Raw genomic sequence first — 14,881 nt, 5'->3', positions numbered from 1 at the left:
TTGCCTGATTTCTCAGAAATGTGTTTTCTGAGAACAGAGACACAAAGTATTAATCAATCACTAATCAATAAATCAATCAATCAGACACTCATATGAGAGAGAAAAAATAAGAATGTAGTGACGTGTATGTGTGCACAGCTTTAAGACGTAAGAAATAACTGGTTCACTTGTAACTCTATTCCAGTCGTACAATGAAATCGCATGGACAACATTGCAACATTTACTTTTTGTCAAAAATTATTTTATTGGGAGAACTACAAAAATGTACAGTACAAAGTTAACAGTCTCACACGCAGTTTGTAGTGAACTGACTCCCCAAAACAAATATGTTACAAGTCCTGTTCTTTTTGTCATTTTTTTTATTTTTATATTACATTCAAAAAGCTTTACTTCTGATAAAGTAGTCAAGAAAGGTACATAGTGCGAATCCCCTGTACCTACTATGTACAAACTAAATGTGTTCAAACTCTTCCCCGTCCAGCAAGTTTGGAAGATTCCGACCATTACCATATCGTAGGAAAGCAAGAGAAAAAAAAGACAAGTACAAAACAATGAAATGAGTAATAGAAAAAATAAAACTCAGATTGTTGCCAAGTCTATTCTCCTTTGATAAGTGGTAACAACCTTCCAAGAAGTTTTAAATTACAAACTACATTCATTTCCTCTTGTTGTAAAACAATAACATGTATGAAAATACTTTATTTGGTTAATCATAAGGCAATGTAAGATGGTGAATCCCCACAGGCACTAGGCAATAACACTGGGGCAATGGACTGCTACATTCTCATGCACGTGGCTGGAGTCACAGCCTCACTCTGTGCATTGTTTATTTATATAAAAAGGTAAATTAAATACTTTTTGGTTAATAGATTTACTTGGGATCTTTGAAATCTGATTTCTATGAAAATTTAAGGCTAGTACACGTTCGGACGGTCCTCTGCCAACCAGTTTATACATTCTACAGACATGCCTAAAAGGACACATCTCCGGATTATCCAAAAACCAAACAAAAATAACAAGACCCTTCCAAAAAGTAACATCCCAACGAACAGCAATCACACAAACCTTTTTTTTTTAATGAACGTAAACAAGGAAACAAAATTAATGAAATAAATAATCACAAACAATCTCTTAAATTAAGATTTCTTTTTTACTCATTTACAATAAAATAACAAAGTGAAGTTACAAAAGAGACCAAACAAAAATATATATTACTGTGAAAAGAACATACAGTCCACTTTATGTAGATTAATAATGGCGATCATAATTTAAACATAATAAAAAGAATATAGATCTATTGCTTCATCATACTCCATAAATACAGTATGGACACAATTAACAATGCAGCCTATACTTTTCACAATATAAAATAAATAAGTTAAATAGTTCATAGTCAGTTATGCACTGCTATGTAATCACTCAAATCAGCTAAAAAAAAAAGATATAGTCAACCATCAGCAGTGATTTCCCAACAAGCCAAACAAGAGAGCTTCAAACTGCACAAACCAAACCACTGGGTGGCGCTGCTGTGATACTTGAAAAATAAACTTTTGGAATGGAAGTTCTTATAAGCTTTCAGAAGCGCATACACTTTGAAAAACTTGTGTGAATTTGTGTATCAAGGCATATTCTTGGCAAGAATGGAGGAAAATCTGTAACCGCTCTGTCTTTCACGTTCAAAAAAAGTATTTTGTACAAATCTGGAAAGTAACTGGTCCAAAAAGACCAAGAGAATGCAACAAACTTGCAGCACAAATATCACCGTTGGAATGCCTTCTGTTGAGAAGCAGCTCAAACAGAAATAGATCAACTAATGCCATGTCAAGGGTCTGACAAATCCATCTCCCTCGATATTAAAGTCTGTTATTGAACTACACCTCTAACGGGAGACTCGGAATCGGGAAAATTCCACCAAGAAGTCCACTATAACAGAAAATAAGGGGGATAATATCCCATAAAATACAAACAAAAAACAGGCGATTAATCATCAGAAATCGACAGCCTGCTGAAGATTGGCAAACGTCTCCCGCCGTCCAGACTCGGAGACTCGGAGCCGCTGAGACTTCCAGAGGAGCTCAGCGAGCCGCTGGCGTAGCTCTCCCGGTCTGAGATGCTGTCAGGCGGGCTCGGGGGCGAGTCGAACACAGGCGACTCTGACAGACGGTGCATGGACTGCAGGTGGTTGAGACCGTACGGGGGAGAGGGGGGGCCGCCGCCCATGTTCACCTGAATGTTTCCGCAGTAAGCACCGTTGGACTGGCTGGCGTAACCGTTGTGCGCGTGCACGGCCAGCGGCGCGAGCAGGGCTTTGAGGTCTTGCCCAGGGAAAGAAAAGGCACTGTTGCTCAGGCAGCGACTCATGGGCGACAAAACGTCTTCGTAAAAGTGAGCGGTGGAGGAAGGGGGTGGAGGAGTGCGGGACGTGGGGCTTTCGAGCAGGGGAGAGTCGAGTCCGTGGTGGTGGCTTGAGAAACCCGAGAAACTGAGGCTGTGGTGGAGTTTGGGTCTGTCCCTGAAGGCTCCCGCCGCCTGCGGTTGCTGCTGCTGCCCGTAGATGCACACAGGCTCCCCCCGAGTGGCCTTGGTGGGCTCTCCCTGCATGTTGTTGGCGTTGCTTGGCGCTGGTCGTCTTTCGTCGGCATTGTGGATGAAGTGGCAGCGCGGACCGTACGGACAGAAACCGATGGTGTGGAAAGTGCGACAGGGCTCGGTCTTGTACTTCGGGTGGCGAGACAGGCTCCTCAGCTCGTGGTAGCCGTGGGCAAACTGGCACTTCTCGCCGTATTTACACGCGCCGTTCTCCTCGAAGGGCCTGCACAGCTCGGTCTTGTAGCGGGTGGAGTTGATCTGCGAGCCCGGCTTCTGCTGTGGAGCTTGCAGCTGCTGCTGGCTGCTCTCGCTGTAGGCGCGGTCGCGGAATTTGTTCTCCTTGTTCATGATGGCTGTGCTGGCGTTCTCCTTCATGCTGTTGTAGGAGCTGGCGGGGTACTTGTTGCCGTTCACCATGGACTCCATGTTGCTGGTGGAGTTCCGACGGAAAAATCCTGACGCGTAGGAGTTGCAATTGTTGGTGCTGTTAGAAGTCGTTACAGGAGCCCCGACTGCTTTCTTATCCAGCATGCTGTTGATGTGAAACGCGTTCATGTTGAGGCTCTTCTCCTGCTGTGGGGGAAAGAATTCAAAGCATGACCTGGTTATACATTTGCAAGCAAGTTTGAAAAGTTCTGAACTTTGAAAAGTTCTGTGCATCTCAAAACTTTTCAAAATGTCTATGCACGCTCTGACTCGAGATCAGATGCATGTGCACGCTAAAGCGTTTACCTTGTACAGCATGTCGATGTCGTAGAAAGCGGACAGGATGGCTGCAGACATTTCTGTTTCAGAAGGAGACAGTAGCAGATGATCTCTCATTTGAGGACCGACCTGGATCACTTTTGAAGCAACGGGTTTTAGTTTGCCACGACCTGGTTTTGTGCAAGAGATGCGAAATAAAAAAGGCAAGTCTCGGATGTGGTCTGAAACTCGTGTTGTGTTTTTGTCGTGAGTTTTCTCCCGCCGTGCAATGCCGAGTCAGAACAGTAAAGTGTCTGCTTTACTTTCCCCGCACATATAAGCTTCAGGACAGTGCGAAAATAGGAGGAGCTCTCAAAGTTACTGCAAAAGTTGCCTCAAAGTTACGCCCTTCTTTTCAAGTGTTGCCGGGCCTCTCAAGCTGATTGGTCGCTTCACACACACACACACACACACACACACACACACACACACACACACACACACACACACACACACACGTCACTTGTATAAAAACATAGCTCAGGTTACAGGATTTGACTTTTTTACAGTTTGTTTTAAAAATCAATTTAGTTTTTGTTGCATTAGAAACACATTACAAATAATTGTAAAACAGTATAGTATAATATTAAGTATGGTGTGGGATCATCAGTGGTTGGGTGTAATGCATTACTAAGTAATGAATTACTGTAATTACTTTTTCTTAAAAAAGTAAAGTGATTACTCTTAATTCAAGTAATTTAATTACAATTACTTCTGATGTTAATTGCGTTAAATACTGTATAGACTATAGAGCAATTCTATATAAAAGATAAAAATAGTGGATTTAAAAATCGAAATTTAAAGTCTAATGTTAAAATATATGTTTTCTAATTTAACGCTGCCCTCTTAAATTATTTGGCTAGTTCATGAATAATGTATTTGATATGATTTATTTGAAAGAATTAGAAGAACAGTTTCATGTCTATCCTTGTATTTTTCATCTGGTCAAGGTTGATAAGTGTTTTACAAAGTAATAAGTATTGCAATTACTCAGAGTAATTAGTACATGAATCTAATTACACTATAGAAGATGTGATTAGTTAGTAATTAATTACTTTTTAGAGTAACATCCAACACTGGGTATAATAAATACATCAAATTGTATATTAGTTTATATAGTTTATTTATTAAATGTACAATAATACATTATATGTGACTGACATACAGTCATGATTGGCCACACCCCCCAAAAAATCTTCAGAAAAACATATGACGTCCTATTTATGAAACACTGAAACAAACAGTGACACATGATCTCAGAAATATTAACACACAATTCTGGCCTACTACAGTGGACAAACTAATTACTTGGTTTCAGTGGGATTAATAATACATATATTGCAACACTATGTAGATTGGTTACAACTGTGCACAAGATTAAGGCACGCACACAGTGTTTGAGACTGGTCACTCTGATGAGGAAATGTTTAGTGCGATTGCAAAATATAGGCCAATAGCAAACTTTGAAGTTGTGCCAAATCTGATGCATGGAGTGAGAAACCAAGACGCTTTGCAAAGCTGATTTGACTTTTGAGCATGTAAGAAAGCTCCACTGCTTATACATTTTTTTGTACTATTATTAAGAGTTAATTAATACATTGTAGAGCTGAAATGTATTAACCTATTTTTTAATATCCATATTTTTTTTTATTTGTAGCCTTAACCGAGAACTCAAAATGCATATCCAAGATACCAGTCAGTTTCAAAAGTAGCCAAAGCGATACAGTACTGCCCCCTAACGTTCTCAGCACATATGGTCGAAAAGAAAGGATCAGACGACACCTAGTGGCATAACTAGAACACATGTAAATTAACTTCACAGTGCCCTGTGTGTTTTTCCTGTCGTTTTCCATAGATATCTCAAGCGGCCCTCTTGCATTACAAAAAAATGAATGAGTCGACTCCAAGTTTTCCGTAAAGTAAATATATGCATTAAATAGAAAAACAAACCCTAAAACCGGAGAACAACACTGTACATATGTTATTTTACCCAATCTCTCTCTCTTTGTGTGTGTGTGTGTGTGTTACAGGAATGGGCTGCTGACATTCCAAAACATGAAGTCATTTTACATTACACGGGGAACATTACAACCCCTGAAGGCAGCACAGCTGTCTGTTCCGGAAACCAGACTGTTGTGTTGTGATTGCGTAGTGTATGCAGGAGGAGCGTTATACTACATAGCTCACATGCGCTTTAAAAGCTCAAATAGCGCACACAACGTGTGAAAATGGATACAGCCGAGAAAAATAATCATAAAGTGTCAGATTTTCAGTGTTGCCTATGGTTAAATGCTGCTTGAAAGGGAACAGTGTCGTTCACTATTTCTTGTGAGGAAAGCGCGGATGAATGGCTCGACAGATTACAGTTGGGATAACACTTCTCAACTTCATGAAAGACAATGGCTGGTGTCTTGCTCTCTCCTTTCGTCTCTCTCTCTCTCTCTCTCTCTCTCTCTCTCTCTCTCACACACACACCAAGTTAAACCCCACAAACACAAAACGTTTACTTCGCAATTTAAATTTGGACATCCCATAGACTTCTATTGTTTTTAGTATAAAAAGCTGATTATAAACACATAATATTATACATAACAAATTTATTAAAAAAAATCGGTGGACATGCTGTAATTAAAAGTTGGGCAAAATCTGCCACTTTCCAGTATATATTTTTTTTTTTCACTGAATGGGCAGATTCAAGCTTTATTAGTAAGACTTATTGACAATAGATTATTAGATACTTCACATACGGATATAAAACAAATTAAATGCTGAAGAATGCTGAAATCTCAAAACTATTATTTTCTCTGGCAGCTGTTCTGTCCGTCATGCTGGGTTTCTCTCACACGGTTTTAATTGCATTAATCTTTTTTTTTTTTTTTTTTTTTTACGCACTACATATTCAACTATTAAATAAAGAAATTAATAAGTTACTTTTCCAAGCCCTTTTTCAAAGTAATATATAATTATTTCATTTAGATTAGTTTGGCCCTCAATCATAAACAGCCAATAATCCCCCATATACTATGTCTTACTGAAATATAGCTGTATACACCGATCAGCCACAACATTAAAACCACCTGTCTAATATTGTGTTGGTCCCTTTTCTGGGCCAAAACCCGCATCTAAGAATAGGATTCTGAGATCATATTCGTCTCACCACAATTGTACAGAGCGGTTATCTGAGTTACTGTAGACTTTGTCAGTTCGAACCAGTCTGGCCATTCTCTATTAACCTCTCAGTAACAAGGCATTTCTATCTGCAGAACTGCTGCTCACTGAATGTTTTTTGTTTTTGGGACCATTCGGAGTAAATTCTAGAGACTGTTGTGTTTTAAAATCCTAGGAGATCAGCAGCTACAGAAATACTCAAACCTGCCAGCCTGGCACCAAAAAAAAAAACAAAACTAAAACAAAACTGTGTTATATTTTAGCATCTTCAAAGTAGTCACCCTTTACCTAGAATTTGCAGACGTGTACACTTGACATTTTCTCAACCAACTTCTTGAGGGTTTAGATTCATATTTTTTGTCAGATTTGACCAACTTCAAGTTACAAATGTATCCAAAAGAATAAATACTTGTAAGTATACCCACAAACATACACACAATTGTAGTAAGCAAACAGTCAATTGATTGTAATTAAACCACTTTATTTCATTTAAAAAAGTTTGCCGTCAATGTCATGCCAGTGCACACTTCTCTTAAACAGGAAATCCACTATGAGATTAAAATAGGTTCATAATATACTACTAATAGCTGTATTTTACAAATTCATCTGAGACGTGTCAGCTTGTCTCAGTGTTTTTTGAACATTCTGAGTGAGTGAGGTTCTCTCTTGTAGCAACACTATCTTGGCATACTCAATAGTGGCTGAAAACTGGGGCAGTGTAGGGAGGGTTTTCATTGCTTGTTGAACAGCCAGGGCATTGTGGTTTGCAATGGCTGCTAATCTGTCCAGCTCTGCAGGGCTCACGCCAGGGGAGAGTGGCACACTTAAGAGGGCAGAAAGGTGTCCATGCAACATTCGTGCCCATACCATATGCTCTGCCCACAGGTTGAGATCTCCCTTCTCAAAAAGGAACTCTTCATCCTGGTTAAAGAGGACAATTAGAAAAAAGACCCACGTTAACAATATTTTTTACATTTTCTAATGAAATTGTGAGTTGCGTGTGCCTGTGGCAATTGTTATGCAGTTTCTAAGACATTCAGGGTGTTTTTATGTGGTTGCTAGGGCGCTCAAAGTGGTTCTAAATGGACAGGGTGTTACTAAGTGGATGATTACTTGTAAAAGTTTTTGGCGGCTACCAATGCAAAATTTTGGGTCGCTGAAGCAAATTTATTGATTTTTTTTCTCGCATTCAATGCTTTATATAAGTGCTAAATATGCTTCTCATCTGAAACGTGTGAGTAAAGCCTGGTTTCACGTGAGTGAACAGCAGAGAGATCAAAGCGAGTAGGGATTTAAGGGGAGAGACGAGATATTCCAAGTGGATTCCAATGGAATAATTTATGGGATATTGTTAATTGTTCAGGTGACAAGATTGCAATACTGTTGGCTGTTGTGTTCGTAATAAATTGTGATATTTTGTTTTAGTCTGTTGTGTTCTTCACATTGCGATTGCAGAATAAACAGAGAAAGGCTTAAATGCGCAACACAGCACTTAAACAACAGATGACTTTAGTGTAACCTTGTAAACGCACAATTATTTACTTACGTAATTGTTTCAGAATAACGAGCAAGCATTTGAATTCACACCTTTTTTTAATGTGGTCAGAATCCATCCCTGATCGTCTCCGCACGTGGTTTCAGTGATCCAATCACAATGGGTGCATGCACTGTACACTGTCATTAAATGTGGTCAAGTCCTATCCAATTGCAATCTGAACACCGGAAACACATGTTAATGCAAGGTGTAAATGGGGCCCGTCAGAAGATTTTTAAATGTGTAATAAGTAAAATTAATTGCGGAAAGCTTCACTCCTATGATATTTGGTAAGTAAAATAATTTTATTTCAGATGGACAGGATAATAAAGTAGCTCTTAACGGGTTATCTGTCCACTGTCGGCGTCACAACGGTTGTGACAGTGTCATTATGTTGAAAGCCGTTTGCTTTTGACACGATGCACCGCGTAGACAGGTTGTTAGTCTATTGGATTTTTTTTTTCCGTTAATAGCTTGGAAATGTAACAACACTCCACTTAATACAGCACACAATTTAAGGTTTTATTCGTGTCCTTTGGTTTTAGGATTTGAACAAAGAATGAGGAATAATAATAGTAATGTTGCCTTATCAAACACCACAAATTATTATGCCTACAGACATAAAAAAGGGCAAAAGGTTTACTTACCAGTTCAGGTGACTCCTCAGAAATTGTTTCCAACTGTTCATCTCCCAGGAGCCATTCTATCAAGTTTACAATGCCAGCAGACACCTGGTCCCACATCTGGAACAGCTGGCACAGAACACCCACCCCCATCTCCAGGGCAACAGGAGGAGAGACTGCACCCAAAGCAACACCTAGAAATGTGGCACAACTTCAATAGGTGGATTTGAAACACTGGCCCATAGAACTCAAAACATAAAATTTTTTGATAAATAATCTCTGACGTTGCATACAGGATTCCATAAGACTTGGAACGCACAAATGGAAAATTTTAATATAGCAATTCAATGAGCGATTTCAATCTTATTCTGTTTTCTTTAGTCTCCAAGGCATTACTGGGTTCATGCAGGGAGGTTGTGCATTCCCTCAACACAATCTGCTCCCAATCTGAGATTTGCCAGAGTGTTGGATGTAAAGCAACAGCCTAAGATTGATGGTTTGCTCTCTTTTTGTTCTCTAAACTGTGTTTCCATCTTTGCCTGGGATGGAACCCATTTGAGAGAAACAAAACTATAACTCATGGACAAAACATGCGCATTCGAAACCACAAGGCAACATATGCATGCACACAGGCATTCACACAGTTTCAAGGTAGGCCAGAGCCTTTAACACAATGATCGAATAAGTTAAATCTCAGAAGAGGCACAATACACAAGATAAGGGTAGTGAGAAAAGATGTGCATAAGTGCTACAGAAGCAACAAAACAAACACTCATCCAAGATGGCCATCTAAACTCCCTTTGGCTTTAACAACCCCAGTTGTTCATGCATCAAAGCAGTCAATGTGAAAACGTGAGAAAACTGAAGTAGAAGTTTGTTTTGAACTCTGGCTTTCCTCCATTGTGCTTCCTCCCCATTCAGAGGTTGACATGCAAATTACTACGGCAACTACAAAAGTTACCACGACGTGCTAGTCAAAACTAAACTTGGGGAAAGAGAGTAAAGCAACACCTTAAAGGCCTCTGATCTACCCCTTCCCCCAAAAGAAACTCCTGGAAAAGCATTGCTGCACAAAAACCAATGGATCGGCTTTTCACGGAAAACATAAGTGGAGGGCCACTGGCTAAAGTTACAAGGTAGAAAGGTGTTGACTGTGTAGACTCAGAGTGTGATATGGTCCTTTCTCTAGGTGATGTTTTGGGTCATCCCATCTCTTGCTTTGCAGGGCTCTGTTGTCAGAGGAGTTATTCATCTCCCATGGGACGAAAAAAGTGTCAGGCTTAGGTGCTGGTTGCCGTTTAGAGTTAACCAAATACCCAGCACCCAGACCTAAAGACATAATAGCAAACTCAAGCTCCTTTCCATTTCGTCCCTTTTCTGTGGTTTCATACTTCAATCACAAGATTTCCCAAGATGTTCTGTTTTTATCTGCAAGAGTGCAAGTGCTTCAAAGGTGCTGGTGTTTTTGCACTCAGGTGCAGCATTGATAAATCTAGTATGAGAACATTTATTTGTGAGTTTTATTTTGAATTGCATTGGAAAATGTGATGAGGTTAATGCTTTTGGTTCTAGGAGCAGCTAAGATATGATTATCTGCAGATGACGAGTGAGCTTTAATACATGCAGTATTTATGGTAAATACATGATGTCTTGCCATTTTAAAATTAGAAAACACATATACATTCATGTATGTATTTGGCACACACTTTTGTACAAAGTGTCTTAAGGGGCAAACAGGACGTGTACTTGCATTTGCAAAACAGTGAGACAGAACACAATGAAATGGAACAGAATGCTTGGGATCTCGAGGCGTGTTTTAAAAAGTTTCTAAAACACGGCGCTCATGGCTTGAGACTGATGTTACACCATTGGACCTAGCGGTCTGAACATACACAGACAATAACAGTTGCACTTGCATTTCCACTTGAGAATGGTTTGGTATGATTACAAACCGTTCCAGGCTCTGATTGTTCAGCATGGTTATCTAAGCATTTTCAACCATGTAGGTGGATCCCCTGTAGAGATATCGCGAATCACACTTGGTCACCTGCTCGTTCAGTCCATTCTATTCCTGAGTTTGCAGCAACACAATGGAAAATAAAACCTTAACTGAGCTAACTAGCCTTGACCGGTACGGGACAGCACGGTTCCGCAACCAGAACCGTTTGGCCTAGTGATGGAAAGTCGACTAGTGAGATGCAATGCGTCAGTCTTGCGCACATTTACAAAGATCAACAATTCAAAAATTGCACAGATAGGTGCAAGAATGTGTTCTGTTTGAAATGCCCCATAGCATTCAAGTTTCACATTATTAGTATGTTTGTTTCCTGAGAATCAAACCCATGACCTTGGGGTTGCTAGACTTCCCAGTTGACTTACAGGAAAACAAAACACATCTATAAACATTCCGAGTGCGTTTCATAAACTGACTTGACAGTTTAAGTAAAGATGCATCTTGATCTTGGCTCTAGACTTAACAGCAGAGATGTTTGTGAGGTGTTTCAAGGAGATTTTCCTGCACAATTGTGCTGAGAATCCAGAGGAAAGAGCAGGGCATTTCATTCCCATAATTGATCTGTGGGAGTCGTGGGACTGGAACTAATTAAAAAAATTAGTGAATAACAAGAGCAAGAGGGCTTTAGTGTGTGGCAAACCTGGGATGCGAGTAAGCGCAGCTGGGAAAGTGTCGGGTGTCGGTGCGATGGGGGCTGGTAGGTGAGCAGGAAAATGGGTAGGGTGAACGAGAGGGGCGCTGAGATCAGAGAAGATAAAAAATAATGACCTTTTGAAGTCCCTCCTTTCTTTAAATTCTACCATACTCATAATGCTACTGGACAGTTAGTGGTTCTCACAACGGATTTTAAATAGTTTTAAACTACTGAATAATGTGCCATCAGTGCTTGCCCACTTTTTCAGCTGTCTTGTGTCTGGAAGTTTTTTTTCCCTTCATTATTTTCCATAGTGATTTCAAAATAGTCTTTATACAAGAGTTCAAAGCCAAAGTATGAACCAAAGTAACAAGCTCCGAGGTGAATCACAACATTATAAACTTTGATTTGATGCAAAAACGTATTAGCAAATCGGAAAAAAAAATAAACTACAATACCATTAAATTATGTAATTGTGCGAATGATGTAATTGATGGAAAAATTAAAAACTAAGGTTGCTGATAATAAATATAGAATCTCTCTCTCTCTCTCTCTCTCTCTCTCTCTCTCTCACACACACCCATCCTTTATCCAATAACTTGTTCGAAACAGCACAAGCCTTCACACTCGCAATCGTGCTATATGGTCCTAAATCAGCACTGCTGTGATTAACTACGTCACTCGGCCTCTTGCCTGCAGCCAAATCACGGCAGTGATGATGTAGGGCCATATCGCACTCTTACTCGTGTGATATTGTTTATATATATGTGTATATTAAAATATTCAGATATATATACCATTTTTGGTGTTGGGATACCAACTGTAGAGTGGATAAAATTGCAGTGTGCAAAATTTATTTTTTCTAAAGTTACTGTTACTTTAAGAGTGTTTCTTTTTTTTCTGATCAAGCCCAGCTGGTCTCAATCCCTAATGATGTGTCTATTAAAGGTATGTGTTTTTGTTTTGGTGCACTGAAGAAAGCTATGGACTGAAACCTTTACTTGCAAGGCTGTTTTTTAACTTTGCAATAAAAAAAAAAAAAAAAAAAAAAAAAAGCATTATTGCTAGACCTTTTATCAGTTTGAAAGTAATACAGTGTGCAGACAACAACGTTTGTGAATTTGTAATGTAGTTCTTCACCAGGAATTCCTCTATTAAATACAATAAAGAAAAGAAAAAGATCATTTTGACTAGTAGTGTATTCTCACTTACAGGATGATCGAGTTTTATATTGCTGACACAGAGCTTTGTATGTCAGTAAAAATGTGTCTTTGTGCATGCGGGAATGACCACATGTACATCCGTGCACACTCTGTCACAAACATACGTGTGTACTTGGGACACACACACCCATAACAAGGTGCAAGAAGTCTGAGGGCAGGAAGTGCTGGTGTGGGCGAGAGTGGTGCCAAGGTGCGAACACACACACACACACACACTTTATAGCTCTAACTTCCTTTAGAGACCTATGGGAACCAAGGAACTAGAGTAGGCTCATACCCAAACACAAACACACGTACACATGCGAGCATTCTCACACACATGTTTACCTACCTACTGTACCTAAAAAAAATAATTATATTGTTTTTATATGAAGCTAATTATAAATTCTAAACTATTATAAATCCTATAGCCGGGATGTCCCCAAAGGGAAGTTGTAAATTTAGCTCACTTCTGGGGACAAATCAACAAGTGAACACACATGTTGATTTCACTATATTCAAGTGAGGACATCTTATAGACACAATGGTTTTACACATGATTTGTGATGATTTTCAATACCCAAAACACACCCAAATCTGTTAAATCATATAGTGATGACTGCTGATAATATCCCCAGAATTCACTTTTTTACATGTTTCACTAGATTTGAAGGGACATTTAAAAAAATACTTGGCCTATACTTGGATCTATACAAATGTAATTTGATATCTTAAACCTACATTTCTCATCCTAATGTACTGCCATGATTATGACCTTGGGCATTGAGTAGGTCAGCAGTATCAGGTAAAGAACTGGAGACGGATCTCATCTGACACATTTATGCCAAAACTAAGACGTCTGCTAGAGTTCTTTAGAGTTCTTCACATCAGCCTAACCTGTCTAACATGAGTGTTACAGTATCACCCAGGTGTTTGCTGGTTAAAAGGCCTGGCAAACGGTCACATGACTCCAAAATTGATGGGAAAGAGATTCTGAGGAGAATTCACCAAACAGTTGATCCACTTTTTGCTCCATTTCATTGCAAAAACCTGTGTCTTATTCACCAACCACTTCCAACCTAGTTTAATCAGGCGCTAAATGCACTGACACAGTGTGCAGTAGTTAAATTAAGCAATTTTCATTATTTTAAGCACAAGTATGCATCCTTTCTATATAAATCAGAATTGAAATGTTTTTATCTCAGTGATTTGGACTGTGGCATGATTGTTGGTGCCAAGGCGGGCAGGTTTGAGTAATTCTGTAACTGCTGATCTCCTGGGATTTTCACACACAACAGTCTCTAGAATTTACGCAGACAAAAACAAAAAAACAATCCAGAAGAGCGGCAGTTCTGCGGATGGAAATGCTTTGTTGATGAGAGAGGTCAACAGAGAATGGCTAGACTGGTTTGAGCTGACAGAAAGGCTACAGTAACTCAGATAACCACTCTGTACAATTGTAGTCAGCAGAATAGCATCTCAGAATGCACAACATGTCGAAATTGAGGCAGATGGGCAACAACAGCAGAAGACCACATCAGGAACTTTATTGGGACCACAGTGTTCCTAATTAAGTGCTCAGTATGTGTGTAGACCTGTGATGTAGTTGAGTGCACCGTTGCTGTTTTAAAGAGGTAATTCATGTGTCTGGATCACAGTAATGTGTGCAAAACAACCTCTACAACCTAGCAGTCAGAACCAATTGTGGCATGTAATTTCTTTTGCCATTTGAAATGTTACTTGATTTACATAATTTGTTTAGTGAATAGTGTGCTAAATCAATGAAGACAGCATGTGGAAATAAACCATGCTATCAGCAGACCGAATTCAATCTTCGTTATTTTCCACCATTGACCTGAACGGTTCTTGTTGCAGAATTACGCTGTTCTTTACTGATCTAGGCTTGTAGACAAGGTTACGTTTTCTTTTATCATTAGGATGCTGCTAAATCAGGATTACAATGGACTGACTGAGCAAGTGACCAATCATCAGTCGCCACATCACTAAAGCCGTTCCACAAGACGATACTCTGTCTTGAGCATGGTATACCAAACCATGCTCAAGTGGAAATACTGTTGGAACCCTTACTCACCGTGCTCAGAACCATTCGTCCTGATAGTGGAAAAGCATTTTTAGAGAATTCCCCCTCTGTAACATATATGGTACCTCGAGATCCTTATAGCATTATTTCTTAGCAACCTTTGCATGTTAATAGTAAACATACAAGCTTAAGTAAGTTACACAAGGTCAATATGCATAAACTATTACTGCCAAAAACAAATCTCTGCTGTAATGATTGAGCAACCTTGTGCTAAATTTGGACAATGCGAGTTTAATGGATGGATGATCCATGGATCAGTTCAGATCCATTCT

At 39.4% G+C, this 14,881-nt stretch overlaps 2 protein-coding genes across 3 annotated transcripts in view; both read right to left on the bottom strand.

Moving 5' to 3' along the window:
• Positions 1 to 219: 219 nt before the first annotated feature.
• Positions 220 to 3,629, bottom strand: LOC127661149 (mRNA decay activator protein ZFP36L2-like). 2 transcript variants are annotated; one of them, XM_052151740.1, is made up of 2 exons: positions 3,322 to 3,629; positions 220 to 3,159 (listed from the first exon to the last, which is right to left on the bottom strand). In XM_052151740.1, the coding sequence occupies exons 1-2, from the start codon at positions 3,409 to 3,411 to the stop codon at positions 1,981 to 1,983; spliced, it is 1,269 nt and encodes a 422-aa protein (XP_052007700.1). In that variant the 5' UTR covers positions 3,412 to 3,629; the 3' UTR covers positions 220 to 1,980. The 2 variants fall into 2 exon arrangements, with proteins under 2 accessions (XP_052007700.1, XP_052007699.1); XM_052151739.1 differs by having other exon boundaries at positions 220 to 3,162; positions 3,322 to 3,626.
• An 843-nt stretch (positions 3,630 to 4,472) lies between these two features.
• thada (THADA armadillo repeat containing) overlaps positions 4,473 to 14,881 on the bottom strand; it is a 124,233-nt gene continuing 113,824 nt past the window's right edge. Inside the window, exons 37-38 of the mRNA XM_052151733.1 lie at positions 8,683 to 8,852; positions 4,473 to 7,422 (exon numbers count right to left, since the gene is read on the bottom strand). Of these exons, the coding sequence (XP_052007693.1) occupies positions 7,096 to 7,422; positions 8,683 to 8,852 (497 nt within the window). The 3' untranslated portion in view covers positions 4,473 to 7,095. The remainder of the gene's footprint in view (positions 7,423 to 8,682; positions 8,853 to 14,881) is intronic.

The sequence above is a fragment of the Xyrauchen texanus genome, chromosome 20, assembly GCF_025860055.1.
Source record: "Xyrauchen texanus isolate HMW12.3.18 chromosome 20, RBS_HiC_50CHRs, whole genome shotgun sequence".
NCBI classification, from domain to species: Eukaryota; Metazoa; Chordata; class Actinopteri; order Cypriniformes; family Catostomidae; genus Xyrauchen; species Xyrauchen texanus.
The sequence above is the reverse complement of the archived record's forward strand: the minus strand, read 5'-3'. Positions and strand labels throughout refer to the sequence as shown.

Excerpts from the sequence above, each read along its gene's own strand:
- LOC127661149 (XM_052151739.1), bottom strand. The coding sequence starts at position 3,411 with ATGAGAGATCATCTGCTACTGTCTCCTTCTGAAACAGAAATGTCTGCA. Across the intron at positions 3,163-3,321 it reads ACATCGACATGCTGTACAAG|CAGGAGAAGAGCCTCAACAT; the intron begins GTAAACGCTTTA and ends TTTCCCCCACAG.